Consider the following 21,355-nt stretch of genomic DNA (forward strand, 5'->3'; position numbering starts at 1 on the left):
AAAATCTCTTAAGGCTTGTGGAATTTCTTTATACCAATATATAATTCACTCATCATGAATGATTAACCCCTTCGACGCTCATGACGAGTTCAGCTCGTCATGAGTTACGCCTCTCGTATGCTCATAACGAGCTGAGCTCGTCATGAACCGCGGGTTTTAGAAAAAGTCAGCGCACAGCGGGAAAACGCTTAGCGCGGATGAGGTTAAGATGCCTCAAGAACATGCAGGCATAAAAAATCTACTGAATCGCTCAGTGAAAAAAGTTACATTTTATACCTCTTCTTTGACAATAAGATGGAGCTAACTGTAGTATTATGTATACGATCACCAAAAAACATCGCTCACTCCTGTATTCACTGCAAACTCGTTACGGAGACGAGATGAGTCAAAAACAATATAGTGCAATTCAGGAAACAGATCTTGCTGATGGCACACTGTCTAATTTCTTGTAAAGTACAATGGTGTCCAACAATAGGAACCATTGAAAAGGCCACAAAATAATTATAAAAAATGAACACCATCAAAAGAACATAAATTGTGTTTCAAAAAACATAAGAAATAAGACTTACACTGATTCTCAAAGAGGAGAACTTGCATCCCATATAGTGAGAAGGACTGCCGGAAACTGTACGTTACAGAGTTCTTCTTCTTTTGGAAGATTTTAGTGACCTGAAAAGGTTCAATGAAGTTTAGAAAGCACAAGGCAATAAATCATACACAATTGCAAAGTTCTGACTTGTTCTCCAATTTTGCGGGAAGCTAAAGATTCACAGGAAGATCTGAGATAAAAGAGAGGGGAGTTGGGATGGAGTTTAGGAGACTGTCCTTACCTCTAGGTCTCTTACGGAAGTGACATGAGGGCCTGTGTCGGAGCCTTCAATTGGAGTGGTTAGCAGAAATGTGGCTTGCTACTGGGCCCTCACATTGGGGCTGACAAAAGAGGTCCGTGAGCTTCTAAGCTTGGAGATCAAAGGAGCCTAGGGCACCTTTGGGACCCAAGAAGGATGACAGCACTCATAACTGCCTGCTGAATAGCAGCTTGCTCAATTACAAGTTTGTGCTTTTGTGTGTATGCCATGGTTCATGTTTTCCAGAAGTTAAAGTGGAACCTCAACTAAAAAAAGGTTACAAACGATAATGTTTGACTGATTGCCTAATGAAAGGTTGCGAGATTTGGGAAATTTCGAGACGCTATATTTCAAACAACTCAACCAAATGGTACCGGATGTGCTCAATAAATCCCAAGTGCTAGGCTCTCTAAAAAGGTTGAACTTTACAAGGTAGCATCTAATGTAGTAGACATTTTAGCCTTTCAAATGTCCCTCTGAATTGGTTACCTGTTGTCACTAAATTGCACGTTATTTCGAACATCTCATGTCAGAAGAAATAAATGAACTACTGTCCCCTAAACAATTAATTCAGAGGCATGAGTAACATCATAGGTCTCCTTCGCCTGCCTTTTCTTTGTAAAATCATCAACCATTTGTCTACAACATACCACAAGAAGGTCATTAAATAAGAAGATCTCCCTCTGGTGTAAGCCCAGCTTCTGCGGTTTGTTTTGGTCTGGTACTTCAAAGAGGCGACAATAGCAAACCAACCTACGATGAGGAAGCGAGAGCACCTGTGGGCAGAAAAGCAGAATTCGAGTTAAAACACCAATGTAAGCACTTCACTCTAACCCAAAGAGTGGAACTCTTCAAGTGTGATTCTATTCATTAAGATGCACCTACACAGCTTACATGAGAAGCAAGTAGAAATGGTTCTATATTTTTTGTGTGAAAACTGCTGGAAAAAAACACAGCAGATAACTAGCTACTAAAACACGTGCAGCAGGTTGGTGACAACAACAACGCAGTGATTTGAAAGAATGCAATATTTAGGACGTTGGTGTTAAATTGCAATAGAATGCTAAAGGTAGTAATACTAGTACATAAGTCGCTGTGTCTCATGCACTCGGGCAACCATACGTACTCAATTAACAACACATAAAGGAGCAATAACACCATGAGAGCAGCAATTTGAACAGTAAGACCCAGAAAAATGACTGAAGGAAATAAAGATCAACTACAGATATGATTGGGATATTGTGATCTGTCGGGTAATCGCATGCAGGGATTCTGCCCGTGTATGTTAAGGCAACGATATTAAGCAGCTTAGGCGATCTCCTTTCTCTAGAGGAAGAAGAAAGTTATTTTGCAATGTTTCAGTTGCAGTGTTATTCTTTATTCTTTGGAGAAAGACACGTCAGGAGTGTTTCTAGGACCCAAATGCCAGAAATCACTACCAACGACAACACTAATATGGGAATAATAAAAAGAAGAAAATATGTCGATAACAGCATTAGACACATGGGTCATGGAAAGTGGTCTAAAGTTAAAAATAAAACTTCAGCAGAAAGTACACAGTGCCATGGCTTGAATCAATGAATGAATGGTTGTAGATGGGCAGAGACTTTAGTGAAACGTGAACTTCTAGTGATTTTTATGCTAATGTCCTTATGTCTCATTTTTGGTTGCAATTTCTTTTTTTAGAAATGCTTTTACTCATCAACATAAACATAAATACAAACAGTTAATGGACATAGATTTTTTTTTACCACATATTGAAATCAAGTGTGACGTCACATACATTCTCCCAAAGAAAGATGGATGGTGCATCACACAAGAATACAACAGCATGTAAAACAGTTGTGTAGTGGCATGGCAATTGTCAATTACTGCCTGCATGGGCTATGCAGACAGGAATGTAAACATTTTGTGAGAGCTGTTTGAGAGTGAAGCACTTAAAATCGATTTCAAAGGCGGGTGCAATTTTTTTTCTTCCTACTTGGCTACCGAGTGAGAGTTTTTTCTTGGGCCACCCAAACCACACCAAATCCTCTGCAGCTACTTGGCTACTTTTAGCACGTGCAATTAGTGCCCGTGACAAACATGAACAGGAAAATTATGTCATTAACAAGCAGGGCCACCTGCTGCACCTTCAGTGTATGGTTATACTATTCAATAATGAAGGGCAGTTTTGGTTTCAAAGGAGAAGGCGTGGCTGCCATTACTGCTGCAATACAGATCAGATTTTTTCTTATGGCCGATCAGGTGATGTTCAAGGATTCACATTTATGCAGCACTGTTAAATGTTGGTAGTTTACGCAGTGCTAAGTGAAAGGATCACTCTCCACTCAATCGTGGAGGGCAAGGACGACGTGGAAAATACATTAACAGAATAAAAAAAGACTCCGAGCATGGCCTCTGTGATGCTATCTGAGTTTTGACAGCATGGCTGTAAAATGGACTTATTTAAATAATTTAAAAAGAGTGGGTTTTAGGTGGTCCCCTTTTAACTTTTGCTTTCTTCTCCTAGCTTCTATCAGCCATTGACTTGAGGCAAAGGGAGTATTCATCCCTCACCTAATGCTACTTGGGTGTATCATTCCACCTCCACTTGGGTGCTTTCCTTGAACTGTATGAAGGACTTTACAGCTACAGGCCAGTCTGTTGGCTCCTGCTCGTTCTCTACCATGCATCTCACTCTAATGTGCAAATGCTGCATGTTTTAGCATGTTAAACTCAGCTCTATTAGCTTCCCCAACGCTTGTTACCTCAGCCTGATCAGTTTGCAGCAGAGATTCATTTGTTACCTCAATGAAAGTACTGCAGTATAAAATTAAACATCAAAATGTGATACAACGTAATTAATGGGCATGCACTAATTCTACAAGAGTACAGAATGCAAGAGTTGTTGTTGCAGAGTCATGCCTTATGCACTAGACAAAAGTATCCCAACAGAAATCAGTTTTCATCTTTGGAAAGGACATTTCAAGAGAAAAACAGTCTATGGTAAGGATTTAGGCAGGAGGGTGAACAACATCAATTTTGAGGAGATGTCAAAGATATGTATGAAAAAAAGTTAATTTAAGTTGATAGAAATCTGGTTCATATTATAAAGATTCCAGATTAACTACTGTATGTACATCTGCAAAACAGTTTTATTTCATTGGTACTGGATGCCTTGTTCATGTCCAGACTAAGATGTCGTCCTTGGATAAGTCCTAATGAGAGTCAAACATGTTGCAGGCACATTAAGAGTATGTGATTGCCAATATTAATAATGATACAAGGGATGCAATATTGCATGCTAGTTATGTGCCATCACGAACACGCATGCTGAATGCTGGAGAATCGCAAAACCATTGATTAAAATGGCACTCTATGAAAAGAGTAAACCATATGGAATAGTGTGACTGTACTATGCTGTTGGGATACTTTTGTGTCAAATTCAGAAAGGTCAAAGGATTAGTAGACTACATAGCTAGACCAATAGGTGCACTGAAGAGGCCTAGGCTCTAGATGCTGAGGAGCAGGATGTTAGGATAGAGATAGAAATCGAAAGAAAGAGAGAGCGAGAGAACTCATTACGATGTGGATTCTATCTAGCATGGAGTGTAAGCCATGAATCAATATGAAAAAAATACCTACACAACCAAGTCCATGGTGTAGAGATCCAATCTACAGTAGAAAGACATACACAAGTGCATTAAACTTCAAAGACACACAGAACCACATTAATGAACAGCAAACACTTCCTGAGTGCAAGAGCGTATAGATTCCAGTTCATTGACGCAAACACACCCACATTTAAACAATGAATGTAGAACGTTTACATTTTCCTTGTAACGTCTGTCACTCCATAGAGAACAGTCATGTCAGGGTTGTTCCGACTGCAGTCCAGTTTATACACCTGATCTCAAGAAATCCCTGCACACGTGTGTGTCTGCAACAGGCCCAGTCAACAAGTACTTACCACCAACTCAACATGGCAAGCTGTTTTCCAAATTGTGGAACTCCCCCAAAAAGCTCTGATTTAAAGAATTTGCCCAACAAAGATGTAATGCTTTGTGTGGATGGATGCATGGAACCCCAGAAACCTTACCTTGGCAGCCTTTTCAGGGTTTCCATATTATGTTCAAGAGTAGTTATGGATTTAATGGCAGTATTGAAATGCATGGGGTTGCTGTAGATCAGCGTCATGTGTTAGGGTCAGTGTATCAATGGAATTCACTTTGTCACTCAAATTTTGAATATTCTATTCTACAATGTCCACTCTGGAACGGGTCAACGGTGTCCACCAAGGAATGGACTGGTGCCACTGAATTCTCCACGAATGTGAACTTATCAGACATAGCATGCCGGTCTTATTCTCTTTAGGTGGCATCCTGATCCACTTTGGGATGTCTCTTTAATCCCTGGTTAACTATCAGTCCAACTGTTATTCTCCTCAAAAAAACTTAATGGATTAGAAGTTTGTTGTCCCTGGTCATGGCCATAAGTACTTGGAGCTTCATTCAAGGCTCCTGCCAATTGCTTCCCAGACTCATACTTGCTCTAAAGAAAATAAAACCCTCTGTCGCCATTTTACAGCCCAGTGCCTCACCCTGATATTGAGCTCCATGGCACTCCGTAGTAAATGTGGGATCCCAATGATCCATGCTCCATTGTTGACGCGCTGGTATAATCTTTACTTCAAAAGACACGGTCAGAGCATCAGCAGGTGGAAACACATCTATGTTATTTATCTCCTGTTCCACAGCAGCTCCCAAAGATGACTGACTCAAGTTCCAGACACGCCTCACTACTTCACTCAGCCATAAAAATTCCGGAGAAGCATGGGCTCCAAGTTAAGTGTCTAAGGATGGCCTCAAAAAAAGAGGCTGCGCCAGAGCCCATAAGAAAGCAACCATTATGGAAATCAACAGGCCACTTCTAAAAAATGTAATTTAAAGCAGCATAGTGAGGGTATGCGAAGAAAGCAATAGCGTTTAGGTATAAAATCAATCTGAGGATCAAAACCAAAATATTTAAAAAATGCAGAATCTTCAAGTCTCATTCTGGTCAAGTGACATTGGTCCATATGCAGTATTCAATGGAACTGGAGTAAAAATGATGACAAAGTTCTGATCAGGCCAATAAAAGGTATTATGCCCACCAATAAAATAATCAACTCCAGGTAGAGGACATTATCGAAAAATTGTATTATAAGATACACACAAATGATTATTTGTTTGTCCTGAGGAGAGCATGTGTAAAACATCACCAAGCCAAAACAGGTTGGCATCTTAATACAGAACTAGGAAGATAATTTCTCTAGCATGTTGTTGAGGAGGTGGCTTTTACTCCGTTAGTGCAAAACAATACACAATAGTAAGTCATATTTGCTGTATTGTAGTGACATTTGATCATACCAGTCTTATCTATGTTTTATATGAGAATTTAGTAAGCAGATTGTAATTTTTTATCTAGGAAGAAATAAGAAGATATAATACACTAGGGAATGATAAATATGTCCATCTGACCTTTAACGATACAGAAATAAATCTTCAAGAGAATAATCATATTGTAATTTGTTTTCAACAACTGTATGAATTGTGTCCACATCCTCAAAACTATGAAAACAATATGTAATAGTAATAATCTAACAAGAGAGAAATAAATGAATATAAATCTGAAAATCCTAATAAAAGTAGAAATTATCTAGTTCCGTCTGGCCTTTATAGGCACAAGTCAGGTAGCTTCTCAATATGCAAGAAGATGTATGGGAGGACTGTGACTAAGTCCACATGGGATTTAACCCGCACATTTCTAAGTTCTCATTTTTATGCTCCCAAGGTAATAATGCGATGTATTTATTTTTTATAGTATTTTACGATGATGTAAAGCTAAATTAAAATGAAGCCTTAAATCTGCTTATAAAATGCATTTGACTGATGGCAGATAACATGTTCTCCAACATCAGTTTTATGATTTTAACTTTTATGATTTTAACTTTGAAGAAAAGAATAAAAAGTGTGACTGGTGCCCAACATACCAGAGAATGGTAAAGACCACCCACAAAACATGGATCTAAGGTATTGGTTCAATTTTGCATTTGTTCCATGTTCTAAAGACTAACATTGTGCTACACTTGAAACTCTGTGAAGGCCTAGGTGACCTAAAGTCAATCTCTCATCAACATTCAATGCTGATCTCTGGTGAAGGGTGTAGTAAGGTATATGAATGGTGGCATGTAAACCAGTACCATGGTAATAACAATAGGAAGGGAGAAACAATAAAAAACACCCTTTCTTGTAACCTCAGAGCACAAGTTATTATTCTGCATTTCAGGCAAGTACTAAATATGCATTTGTTCCAGTAGCACTAATGCTTCCTGGAAAAAACCTATCCTCCTGTTTTTCAGCTGGTCAACGTCCTTAAATACCATAAGGCTTTAACTAAATTCACAACAAGTAAGTTAAGAAAATAGTGTGACCAACTTCCACCTAGCTACACCATCTCAACACAGTACTTCAGACTCGCAGCCACATCCACCCATCCATACTCTAATTTGGTAGTAATGTAAAGCCCCACAAGCCTATCAGCACACTGCCTCTAGAGCATGTGATATCACATCTGACCCCAAAGGGATGCACTTCCTCTTGAGTATTTGCCAAATCCCACTGCACTAAAGATACACACCCTCTACAATACAGTATAGGTCTTAGATTCTACCAAGTTCTATTACGTATAACATAGGTTCGACAACAGTCAGTTGCACATTGGTACACTATCCCACAGTAAGCCAGAGGTCTGTTAAATCCTTGTGGTTCAGTGCCTGCATAGTAAGTCACAGGTCTTTCCCGGGCTTAATTTTGAATTGACTATAGTATGCAGAGGCCCTCTAGTTCCACTGCCTACCTAGTGCACCATTACATTGCTTCTACCGCATGCCTAAGCCCAACTGGTTTCATCAGCACACAGCCTTTGCAGCATTCCCCAGTTCCACTGGCCCTAATGGTACACAGTCTGCACAATATGCCGTCCAGTGTTGGTACCTTGCCTGCGCTGAATGTTACAACCTCACTAGTGAAAGCAATATACCTGGGTCTTTACAGATGCAGTAAGCAACACATGAGCCTATGAGAGCTACATAGAAAAAAGATACATGTCCCCCCTTGGAGAAACTGATTGTCACAATTGAACATGTAAGTGTATTGCTCACAAAATAACACTATCGGCAAAGACAGCTCAACACGCAAATATGTTTCAACAGACGGTACATTAACTATGTACACACCACTAGCTAAAACAAGCATTGGAAATGCAATAGGTCTCGCAGCATTAGAGTTAGTGCTTTTAGAATTGTTTATGGGTTTTTTTTTTAAATCTTTAGCATTTTTGTTTCCTGTAGGCAATGCTAAAGAATTACAAAGAAAAAAAGCCATAAACAAATCTAAAAGCTGTAACTCAAATGCTCCGAGACCTATTGCACTGTGTGAGGGTGAGGGGTTGAGGGTGAGTGAGGGTGAGGGTGAGTGAGGGTGAGTGAGAGTGAGGGTGAGTGAGGGTGAGTGAGGGTGAGGGTGAGTGAGTGAGGGTGAGTGAGGGGTTGAGGGTGAGTGAGGGTGAGTGAGGGTGAGTGAGAGTGAGGGTGAGTGAGGGTGAGTGAGGGTGAGGGTGAGTGAGGGTGAGTGTGAGTTAGGGTGAGGGGTTGAGGGTGGGTGAGGGTGAGGGGTTGAGGGTGAGTGAGGGTGAGTGAGGGCCCGTCTATCCACCCAGCGACCTATCTATCCAGGAATCTGGTTATGCATACCTATTTAAGCGAGATATATGTGGAGAAATAAAACTCACATCTCCTGTACAGAGTGGTCTCGATAGATGCATGTAAACATCAAAGCCTGGAGAGAGGCGCAAGCATTTTAATATATAGCACTAAACAGCTGGGGCATGTCTCCGTGCACATTTCTCTTGTCTGATAGCAACAGATATGCTCTGCCTGGAGAGCTGGAACAAACTTCTGCGTGTTGTAAATTTACAAACAACGTCTGGTATTGCTGTACCTCTTAAATCGGAATTATATTCGGTGCTTTTATTTGGTTTTCTGGCAGGGGATCTTTCCAAAAGCCTCTCTTGAGCCATCTGTATGTATTACCACTGATAGCTCCCGCTCTATTAGAAAAAAATAAGATTAAGCGAGATCTGGAACAGACCCCACCCGATGAGCCCTCTCTTGCAACTTTCCGGTCCAACGTCAATAGCGCCAGAAAGATATTCGGCCCCCCAAAAAAGTCGGCGATTTTAGTTATAGAATTAAGTATATTTTCCAATATATCGTTCCAATAGGTCGATACCATTCAGCTTAATTTATAATTTTAAGTAAATGGCCTGAACGAATACCGATAAAAATGTACGGTTCGATGACTGAGATTAAATTTGTTACCGCAAATTTGGAACTATGAATTTGTATTACCTGCAAAGATCCGAAATCATATATCACGCTTCGATCGTCCATTATAGTCTATAAAACCAGAATATTAAGAAGCCCGGGAAAATGGAGCAGCAATATATCCTGAAAACTCAATAGATATTAAAACAAGCACAGAAGACTATTCGTTTTTCTTTCAAATGTTATGATTGTGAAATATAATTTCGAGCTGTGTAGCCTTACCTGCTATTGTGAATTAAATTAGATCTCACTAATTATTGCAGGATTCCAACGGGGCGCTCTACAGGCAAGCAAGCCGGGCTCGTGCAAGTTATTTGATATCAATCACTCATCGTTTGTGTGTTTGGCACTTTGCAGTCCTGTCTGCGTCCCACTGGGGCATATCATTTTAATTAACAAAAAATCGTACTGTGTAAAGAGGGGACTTTCGGTGAATCTACTCGAAGAGCTCATTGTGCGCAGGTAAGTAGGTGCATGTTGCATTTATGATCCGGTTTTCGGGGAGAGGGTGAAAAGGAGCTGCAGTGTATATTTAACGTGGAATTAAGCTGATGTGATCTCGGGTTGAGGAGGGAAGCCCGGAGTGTTTCTTGAGAGTTTCTTGGGGCTTCTGGGCGCAGGGTATGTAATCGGATGCACGTTTTCTGTTACCAGTTGATGAGATTCGTGTGTTTAAATACAAATTATAATCGGTGAAGTTCGCGGACCCAGAGTGACGCACCCAGGGTCCCAGCTCGTGGATAAATAAGATTAATAATCTCGTCAGGTGTCGCCCGCGCTCTTCCTTCCCGCCGTGCGTGTGTGCGCCCTTCCATCTTCAACCAACCCTGGAAGAGCCGATCAGAAGGGTTCGGTTCGAAGCCGGGGGTGGCACGGTTAGTGCCAGGTACCTACGAAGGGCACACGGAGAGGGCTTTTCCTCTGCCCCTTCTCGAAACAAGCTCTCGGCATTGCGTGGCGGGAGGGGGCGGGGGGAACGTCGAGTCGGAACAAAAAACAAGTGAAAGCGGGATGTAAGTAGGGGGGAGGAGAAGTCTGGGCAGGCAGGATGACTCAGGGGAGGGGGCGGAGCGGGGCAGAGCGGCATGTGGGTGTGAAGAAGCCGGGCCTTTGAAGTGAAGCTAAGCTTCACTTCAAAGGTGTCGGAGGAATGCGGGCGGCTGTGCACGCGCTTTTAAGCTCAATGCACATGCGCATTGAGCTTAAAAGTCACGGGCACTGCAAGGAATCGCCACGATTCCTTGCAAGTTAGATAAAGAGTCGATGAGCCCCTATAGTCTCGCTTGCTCGATGCGCATGCGCATCGACAGGCGAGACCTAATACACAACAGTTTTGATGCTTAGGGCTTAAACGTAGAATCTGTCGTAGTATGGCTATTGAGGCCTGTTTTCATAATGCGGACGTCAAATACCCTCAAATTCACGAATAGTTTATAGAAAGAATTACCTCAAAGATTACAAGAATATGGCCCTTCATGTTGCTGTTCTTAAAAAACATTATTTCACTTGGATATATAGTCTATGTAAATATGTTCAGTCACTTTGCTTTTCTGTTTGTAGAAAGACTAATTTTTAAATTAATTTACCTCTTAATTTGACTAATATACATCTGGGTTCATTATCAGCATCTAATGCTACAAATTGTAAATACTTTAAAGTTGCCTTCCTTATATCCATTGCAGTGCACCATTTTCTACTTGACTTTATGTTTTCTTATGCAACAGTGTTTTTACCAATCACAGAATGCATAAAATCTATGGTTACGCCATACATTAAAAAATTAAGATATGTATTCTTGCTTCTTTTAACTAATATACTATCAAATAAGCCAAATAATTCAACTGAAAATTAAACTAGGGTTTATATTCTACTGTTATTATTTTTAAACATTTTGGGATTAGGATCTTGACATAAATGTTTTCACATATATTTTGTGCATATTGATTTTTTTCCATTGTTGTTGATAAATGTTACTGCATTTACATAGCTTTAAAAAATGTCAGCTATTTAAAATGCCTAACAAAGGCTCCAGGTACAAATTCTTTAATCGGTTACTGCTCCCAAAATGGCCTACTTACACAACTAAGGCATCTGAATTTTTACTATAGAATAGTTGGAGCTGGACTGGCCCATAAGAGGCACCAAATATGAATCTGGCACTTCCATTCTGTAAACAAGCCACATATATAAAGGGTGTAGGACCACTGATAATTTAGTTCATAATAAGGGCTCACTAAACGTCCACCGTATGTGTAAGATCATTGTCACAATAATGTAGGATTTGGGAAGGGGAAGCAATTCAGATTACAGTGGTAACCCCATAACAATTTTTTCCAAACAAGGTGATATTGCAACTTTATGTTTTAAAAAGCATCCCTTAATATAAATGCTGAGACGTGAACCCTTTTCAACAAAGCACAGCTTTGTAAATCAAGGACCGCACCTAGCAATGACTTTGGAGCACTTTATCAGGAATGCTTTTTAAAAACAAAGGATCTCACAAAAATAAAGTTCCTCAGGCCTTCACACAACAATAAATGTGCAGCAGTAACAAACATTTTCTGGAACATGGCATGTTGAAACATTGAAAAAAAAGGGATGCACTGTCTCATTTCTACCGCTAAGGTCATTGTTCATGGAATCAAGGTAGACCAAGCATTTCAAAAGACATCACTCTGCAACAACATGCAACTGCCCTTTGAGCGGCCAGCAGATCTATTGGTGCAAACCAGGCACTGAGACAGTAACAGCATGCATACAAATGAATGGGATTACAAGCATCATGTGTATACATATGTCCTCAGCCAGGCTTGCCACACTGCCCAATGGAAGGATGCATCTTGCAGGTTGAATGGAAACAGATTCTGGCGCAGGCCTGAAGGTAGAGCGATCACAGCACAGGCAGAAGTAGGAAAGTATGTACGCAAGTTTGTACAATGCAATGGCAATGAATGCTTCCCCATCAAATGATTCATCATCATCATTCATACAACATGTGAATGTGCATGTGCCCCTCCTACTTTCAGTGGAGCAGTGGTAACTAGAGTCTCCTGCCAGGCATCTCTCACTCTTCTGGTGTCATGAGTGAATTCTCGTTGCATACATTTACTTACTGGTTTTTTGCCAACAATGAGTTTTTCCACCTTCTGGACCTGGGATACGTGATCCTCATTGGTTTTGAGCTCTCGTTTCCGAATTCGCTCATAAATTCCAATCAGCGTCTCCCGCGGGATGTCTTCGCCATCGTCAACCCCTGTAGAAAAAGACAGTGGTCATTATCACTGTGTGTTCACAGGATCAGGCCTGCAAACATTAGCACATCTCTGCAGTAATAGCTCAGCGAGGATTGGCTGCTCACAAGGACGCAGGCAAGGACGAGCTTTGCTCAGCATGTTTGTAATTCCTAGAGCGGAAAGCAGATGCCTCTTACGGATTTTGTATCACGCTGGTTACCAGCTTACATCACATACTGAATGAGGAAAACATGTTTACAGTCTACTTTAGAGATGAATCATGGAGAATGCTGATAGGAATGAGAAATGTAAATTTATTAAAAACTCTAGTAAGAATGGTCAACCGACTTTTCGCAGATACTCCAAAATTTTGAAAAAACAAAATTTTTGAAATTGTAGAATACAACTACCTTTAACAGCATTCTCCTTCAACTAGAACGGGCAACCAACAGCTTTGACAGTGTACGAACACCTCAATCACAATACTACAATATTCCACACATACAAATATGCTTTCTACAGCATCCAAACTAGGATATGTCAGCTGGCTTGACGATCATGCAGAGACCACACATTGCCATATAAGCAGGGGAGTTAGGACCAGATGTACGACCCTAAATTGCATGCGCAAACGGGTTTACGACCTGTTTGCGCATACAAAATGGCCTAGGGCTATGTACAATTCCTAAACCGCGAGTTGCAATTTATTTGCGACTCGCTATTTAGGAATTGCGAGTAGCAATTAGGAATGGGCTTTCCCTTCCCAACTGCACCCGCAAATCAATGTATGAATGTTTGTGACCGCAATTGCGGTACCAAAACACTCGCAAATTGCCACCCCTCTTCAAGAGGGTGGTAATGCAGTCACAATTCGGAAGGGGTCCCAGGGGACCCCTTCCACTTTGTGACAAAGGATTCCCATACATGGTGGTCTGCTGAGCCCAGCAGGCCACCATACCTGGGAGGGCCTATCATTCCCAATGGGCTTGCAAATTGCGAGAGGCTCGTTAATAATAATGAGCCTCTCAATTTGCGACCCCATCGGTAATCGCAAACAGTGTTAAACACACTGATGTACATGGCAAATTGCAACTCGCAAATGAGTCGCAAATTGCGAGGCGCAATGTTGCTGGTCGTACATCTGGCCCTTAGTCTAATGAGATCCAACATTTTTCAAACAAGTCAAGCTAACACACCTGCCGTGGAGTCACAGTAATGTGTTTAACATACATGTTTACTAATGTCGACCTTTTGTGGAGAATAACCCCCTTCAGGATCCCTCTGCAATTGTGGTAGACATACACCTTGTATCAAGCTCATCGAAGCAGAGGCCTGCATCAGATATATTTCCCCAATATGAGTACAAGAAAATTGGAAATAAATACAGATTTTTCCAGGGCCTTCTATGTACAATTTGCACTTGGTCCAAGGCCAACACTGTGGCACACACAGACCGTTATTTCCTTAAATACAGAGGGATTCAAGCAGATCTGCAGCTGGCACTGGGGTAAATACCGACAAGTGGTAATTCTGATACAGGATAAAAAATGTCATGGCTTGCGTTGTAGCTCCACAGAAACCAATGCTAGCCACACAATACATAAGCTCTGGTAGTTAAGCAACTATACAATAAAGTGAAGAAATGAAATAATTTATGTTTGCCTGCACACTATCCATTAGGACCTGTGCATGGAAAGCACTCTCTGGCCAACATTGACGAAAGGGTAGGGGCCTGATGAGTAAGATGAGATAAGTAGACACGGTTCATTTACCTAAGACTATCATAGAAGGCAATGATTTCTAAAACAGTTGATACATTATACATTACCATTTCTACAGGCATATACTTAGCACCAGTAGACCAACATTCATAGAGGAGGACTGAAACCTCAAAACAAATCCACCAAACTTCAAAGTGCTTGAAAAAATATCCAATTTGTGCTTTGTGGAGGTTTCAGAACTTATACCAGAGAACCAGTTGGAAAGTGTTTAGGAGGTTGTTGTTGAAATGTGGACTAGGATTTGTAAGGAAACAGCTTTATTAATTGTTTAGCTCAGAAACAGAAGTTTAGAGACTGGTCTGAAATTCTGCAGGCTGTTTAGATCCAAGTTTGTTTCCTTAAGGGCTGGGGTGACAACCAATTTCCAAAGATGAAGGGAGAATGCCTTCTCCAACAAATTTGTTAGCAATTTTGGGTAGAACAGGAGAAAACACTTCCATGTTTTTTTCAGCAGAAATATAGTACTTAGCTTCCGAAGAGAGGTTAGTAGAGAAGACCATTTTCGAGATGGTCTGTTGATCAGGTCCTTCGAAGGATGAACAGATAGAGGTAGTTCTTTCAGGAATAACACAGGTGGGTACAACATCTGATGTTTTAGAGCACTCGTGGATTAAGTTTATTTACTGGGCAAAGAAGGTGGTAATATTGCAGAGAATAGTTTGAAAACTTTTTTTTTTATTCTAGAGATAGTGTCATAATGTGTGGAAGAGAGTTGTACAATCCTATGTGGCTAATCTGTGATTGCAATTAAAAAGTAAGGATGTATTATTAAATCACACACACACACACACACCTTTATTCACATGTGATACCATTTTCTAAAATGAAATGTTGAGCTGTACATATAAACACAAACTCACACCAGAGGAACAGGTGTTGTCATATGTTAGTATATATTTATATCGCAGAACAGATGACTTAAAGATATTCATTTGTAAATCGAGGATGAGAAATAACTTTAATTTAGTTTTTTGTAATGCTCAATTTTTTACAAGCACCCCAGGTAAAATTCATGATGGCGATCCCCATCACAGGTGGTGCATAAATCCAGCCAGGTTAGCCAGCCCAGAAATGTCAAGTTCAATATGTTTGTATTACCAATTCTTGTCCTGGATCCTTGAGGACGTAATTCATCCAACTTGTCAAGTTGTAACATGAGTTGGCTAATATCGTTTGGGTGGTTTGGTGTGGGGAAAACATTACACGCAAGATCAGTCTGAAAAGCCACCAGGGATACTACAAATTTAGTAACATCATAAATTAATTTGCAATTCGAAATGCAGCAGGCATTTACTATCCGGCAAAGTGCAATCACATCAGGAACAGCATCTTACATAAAATGCAGAACTTCTTTGTATGGGCAATACAGTTAACACAATTTTCTGTCACTGGTGCAACTCTTTTGTCTACATAGGTTGGTCTTTGCTATGGCATGTATTATAGCTATAGTATGCTGTGTAGTAAACACAATTGCTTGATAATTGTTGCACTGGGTTGAAGGAGACAGGCAATGGTTGAGGTGCATATTACACAATAGACCAGGCAGTGCCTTCCTACTGCAAACAATGAACCCTTTATTGAAACCTCTGTCGCAGATGACGGGTAAAAGCCAAATCATGTTCACAAGAGAAACAGAAATGTTGTGAGAATATTTTATTCTCTAGGAGCATGCCATGTCTCATTTGTTCTGAGGCATTAATGCAGCTCATTTCTGGGTCCTGGGACTCAAACTTTTTACTATTGAAGGGACAGCTTAAAAAGTCATCGAAGACACAAAGGCGCGGTTTTTTATAGAACTCTGATTGACATCTGAAGCCTGCTTCAAGACAATATTAAGATGGTCAGTGAAGTTAACCTTGCTTTGCTGACTAATCAAGTTTTGTCAACTAAAAGCAGTGCATTTTTAATTGTCTCAATATGCAAGTCATTTGGATTCAAAATGCCATCATTTTCTTCATCAAGCAACTAGGGATCTTTATCTATGCAGTTCGTGTTCTATTTTTCACGGCTTCACATCAAGAGCAGTTTTAAGTCGGGCATCCATGAAAAGAAAAACATGATCTCCCTTATCCAATGTAGCATCATCAACAATAATCAAGTAGGAGAGTTATAGAATATCCCTTTGATTTATAGAATATCCCTTTGATTTATAGAATATCCCTTTGATGGCACCTGGTTGGTTTCTAAAACCTATTGTGGCACTGGATGTAAATAGATGTAAATAGCTCTGATGGAATGGTTCCGTTGGAGCCAAGCAACATTAAAACAAAGCACCGACAAAATCAATAGCAGCGGCTTTGGCAGATAGCATTTCGGTTTTGCCAATGTTTTTCGTGGGCCATGGTTTTTGTAAAATTGTTTTGTTGGGAGAGCTACCTAGTCGTTGTTAAGGTAAAAAATTGTTTAAAAGCAAAAATTAAATATTATTTTTGTTTGTTCTCCAACAGCATGCATTGTTATAGCAGGCCCTGGCACTGAGGGGGAACTACTTTGAGTGAGGATGTGCTCCCTGTGAAAGAGCGAATGCGTCACACACAATGAAGTTATCCAGTATCTTAAGTGGGATGCCCTAGCATATGCTGTAGTGGGTTGGAGAAAAATACAAATGACAACACACGAATGGATGAAGAGAGGGTTGGCTGATAGCTCGAAGAAGAAGAAGAAGAAGAAGAAGAAGAAGGAGGAGGAGGAGGAGGAGGAGGAGGAGGAGGAGGAGGAGGAGAGATGTGTGTGTGTGTGCGTATATAGATATATAATTTCAGTAAGATAAAAATGGTCTTAACTAATGCCAGACCTAAAGGTCTTAGGGGATGGGGTGGTGGGACAGGAGGAAAGATGTGTGATGGAGTCAACGTTATTGCATATGCAACCGAAAGCTGCACTGCAACAAGCATGAGGCAGTATCTCTCCACTAAACGACAAAATCACAAAGATGGTCATTGCATGGTACTGCTTTTATTAAGGCATCTAATCTATGGGAAAACTTGAAATGAAACAAGGTGCAAACGCCTCGTTCATGATGGTTCCTCTCCAGGTTCTGCACTACAAGTGAGTGCTTCGAAGGCAAAGGTGGGTAAAGCTTAACACATGATTACCCAAGATAGGTGTGCGTGATATGTTCAGGGCTGGAACTGTTTTCACATGCATTTCTTTTTGTAAATAGCAAAGATCCTTGCCAATGTCACAACAACTTTTGTGAATTAAGGTAAGAAAATGGAGCACAAATCACTTAAGTACTGGCAGGTCTAACACTGTTAAACCAGGAGCAGATCGATAACAAATTTTAAGAATACCAGCATGGGATTCAAATACTTACACAGAACCTAAACTGGAATCATTTACAGTCAGTAATTATCCTGAAAACCTAGAAGAGATCTAACGCCCTTGAGGGGCAATTTTCCACTCTATCTTTTGGTTGCACATTCTTCTAATAAGCATTTATTAAATCCAGGACTAGCAAATGCTATATGTACTTCTACAAGTCAAGTATACACACAATTTTGGCTGGATCTCAAGAGTAAACTCTGCTGATGTACAAATTCTTCAAATAGGATTGAAAACAAAAATAGTGTGGAATTATAAAAAAAAACACACACACACACGCACATGTACAATAATTTTTTCATTTACATACGATCCCTTAGATGTAATTGCATTTTTACTTCAATGAGTGATGGGGACCTCATTCAAACTACCAAAATAATAAAGGCCATTAAAAGCAACTGCAAACAAACAATTACAATACCTCTTAAGTTCTTCACAAAGTCCTCCAGCTTCATCTTGCGTTCAGGTTTCACGTTTGGACTGTACATGTCCGTGTTCAGGAGGATTATTGCAAAAGCAAGGATGAAGATGGTATCTGGATTTCTGAATTGTCTCACAACACCAGGGTTACAGATGCAGTACCGCTGACTAGAAAACACAAAAACAGAACCGAATGAAAAATAACAATCAGAACACTACCAATGATACTGTAGAAGCACTTTCAGAAAGTTCTACTCCAGAATATCAATAATGCTTGAAATGGGCACACTGGTTCTCCCCACCTATAGGTTCAGTTGGTTTTTGGACTAACTTGTTTTCATAAGAATATTATGCAGTAGTCTAAAATACAATCCATTTTACAAATCTAGATTCTTATGGACAGATTACTTTCATTATGGATGCAATTATGTTATTACTGCAGAACTTCCCCAAAATCCTAAAAAAAATGTTTTATGTCAAATTGGAGATAATTTAGGGGTTGCCAAAAATAGCAGCTGCTAGCCATGACCGCTGCTACCCTGGCACTGCCCTTGCGATTCCTGGCCATGAAGATGGCAAAACAAAGAATGTAAACACTCTGATGAGCACGGTTTACTTTCTGTATCTCACACTGGGACACTGCCTTTCACGTGGGTGAAATTAGTACATTCAGCAGTGCAACGGCCACATTAAAATACATATTAAACTAAATACATTTTACAAAATACATATTTGACAGGTTTCATTGTGGTGAATTTTGTAGGGATGCTACATATTAACAAAGATAAGCAGTAAATCAAGCTGCTAATAAATGCCAATATAAATAGTTTATGTAAATGAATGCATGTGAACATGATAGCTATTGTAATTTTTAAATCTCTTTTAATGAACCTCACAAGGTTTATTCAATCCATTTTCGCTAAGAAGTCGACACGTGGCTTTAGTGATCAATTTTTGTGACGTCATTGGGATCATGATATGTAGAATCATTCAGATTTAGCATCAATGTCAGATGATGTCATTACCTGTGATTTCACAGAGGTCAAAAGGTGTGTGATGTTACTTCTGCTATCCCTGCCACTTTGGTGAATTGGCATCCTTGTTGCCCATTCCTCAAGTAGCAAGGGTTCATTTACTTTTCATATTCAATTCAACAATACTGCACATAAGGTGTAGTCACCACCTTGCAGGCGTCCTTGAGCTAATAGTATCTGCAACAGTGGAATAGAAGAATCACCAAAGTACAGAGTAGAATACTCCTAATGTAATCCATGGTTTTTGCAAAAAAAGAATACCAAGTTCCAGAGTCATTGCCAAAGAAAAAACGCTATATTAATGTGAACCTGAGGTAGTCCCACTTCTAGGCACTTTCCTGTTATCACCACAAGGTGGCTTGGTGTCCCATTCCTAAAGAACATGAAAATGTTACTTAAGATTATGTAAAACAAAGCAGTCTGGAGCCAGTGTGGTCCATGGGCACTCTGTGTACAAAAAACACTTGCATTCCCAGTCACTTGTAATCCCCTATTATGTTGCTTGAAATGAAACAGTCAATAATGATGGGACAGGGGTTATGCACTGGTAGCAGGCGAGTGTCTGATACAGTTGAAACAAAGATTCTTTAAAAGTAAACTCATCTTACTCATACGTTTAGCTACTCCTAAATCATGGAAATGGATAGTAAAAGCAATGTAGGAAGGGCAGAATAATCAAAGTGGGGCAAGGGGTTTTGTCAGAATTCCTTGTTTAAATTCTGCATACCTTTAAGATGTTTCCACAGAAAGATCCTTGCAGAAGGTGCACCTGAGCGACAGTCTTACAAAATGCCCTTAAAAGGCATGTGAAGGTAAAACACCACTGATGCAGTCTATGCTGGGGTAGAGTACTAATAGATCCCACGTGAAGGAGTAGAGCAGTGAAACTTGTTGTGGTAAGTAATACAGACACCTATTCATCACATGGCTGTAGCACCTGATGCTGACGTGCCAAAGATGGGAAAAAAGCCAAGGAAAAGATGGCCATACTGGGTATTATAAAAACATTACTGAAGTCAAGTAAAAAGGACAGATGCAAACATTGGGGCGAATCACAGAACTAACTTAGGACAAAATCCTAAACTTACTAATTTTGGTATTCACAGAAGGCATTTAGTAGTAGTAAAGTTAGGATTTTGTCTTAAGTTTGACTTAACACAGACTTAAGACAAAATTAAGACAAAATCCTAACTTTACTATTACTAAATGCCTTCTGTGAATACCAAAAGTAGTAAGTTTAGGATTTTGTCTTAAGTTAGTTCTGTGAATCGGGCCCAGTGTTTTATTGATGCAAAAGTCTGACCGCGATCTGGAAAATAGTACAAGCTTCCAAAGAACAAATCACCTTGACCTCCATAACTAGCTGCCACGTTAAATATGGCTAACCGACTAGCAAAATCATTTTCCAGATAAGTTGAACAGTAACAGTACATAACATGAAATTTGCTGAAACACAATAACACTCCACTGAGAGCCATAATAACTACAACTTAGCAGCAACTGAGGGCAAAATTCTGGGGTAGGGATGACAACAGCAAGAAAAGACAAATTATGTGGCATAATGCAGCAAATTTTATGTGTGACAGTATCATTTCACTATTTTTACATTTTCTTATACATACTGTTCAGGCACACACTTTGTCTCATTAGTCGAAGTTTAACAGCTGAACCCACAGTAATCAGATACTGAAAGGTGAGTTACTACTTGAACCTTATGACGGGTCTGTCACTGCATTGCGCTGTGTGCTAACATTTAATCAGTTTGACCTAGAAACATTTTTTTTGCCCTGAAATGTGCAAATTACATAGGTGATGGGGGGACCTGCAGAAACTCTACAAATATGCAGAATATGCTGCAGACGTAGAATCGCAACATTTTAGTGGCCTTGCGTGCACTTTTCTGGGTGTGCCCATGTACACAAAGCTTGCTATTAGCCTCAATCCTTTTTGTTACGTACCAGCCATACTCTGTGTCATCCTCTTTGTGCTGCTACTCTCTAAACAGTGAATCCTTCCTATAAGATCTAAACTTCAGACTGGTAAACTTTAGTCTTTGGGGTATCTGATAAATTGGGGTGCTATTACCTTGATCATTTGCTTTGTCTCTGTTCCAATGCAATCATAATGATATTTTGATGCCATTTCTGACGTCTGGCTGTGCGTATGAGTACCTTGCATGTTCCACAAACCTCATTGTATTATGGCCATTGCTTTGATACCTGCAGTGCACCCTAAACACTAACATTAGGTGGTGAACGAGATCTTTTGTGAGGTCATTAAATCCACCAAACTGTAGTGCATGGAATGC

The 21,355-nt window shown here is 40.1% G+C and overlaps 1 protein-coding gene across 13 annotated transcripts in view; it reads right to left on the reverse strand.

The window, feature by feature from the left end:
• IQSEC1 (IQ motif and Sec7 domain ArfGEF 1) overlaps nt 1-21,355 on the reverse strand; it is a 492,992-nt gene that overhangs the window by 45,070 nt on the left and 426,567 nt on the right. For 11 of the 13 annotated variants that reach the window (XM_078661440.1, XM_078661441.1, XM_078661442.1 and 8 more), the window contains exons 6-10: nt 18,015-18,181; nt 12,369-12,508; nt 4,476-4,505; nt 1,499-1,624; nt 570-669 (exon numbers count right to left, since the gene is read on the reverse strand). In XM_078661440.1, coding sequence (XP_078517566.1) covers nt 570-669; nt 1,499-1,624; nt 4,476-4,505; nt 12,369-12,508; nt 18,015-18,181 — 563 coding nt within the window. The remainder of the gene's footprint in view (nt 1-569; nt 670-1,498; nt 1,625-4,475; nt 4,506-12,368; nt 12,509-18,014; nt 18,182-21,355) is intronic. The other 2 variants (XM_078661439.1, XM_078661446.1) reach the window with 1 other exon arrangement.

This window comes from Lissotriton helveticus, chromosome 9 (genome assembly GCF_964261635.1).
Source record: "Lissotriton helveticus chromosome 9, aLisHel1.1, whole genome shotgun sequence".
NCBI classification, from domain to species: Eukaryota; Metazoa; Chordata; class Amphibia; order Caudata; family Salamandridae; genus Lissotriton; species Lissotriton helveticus.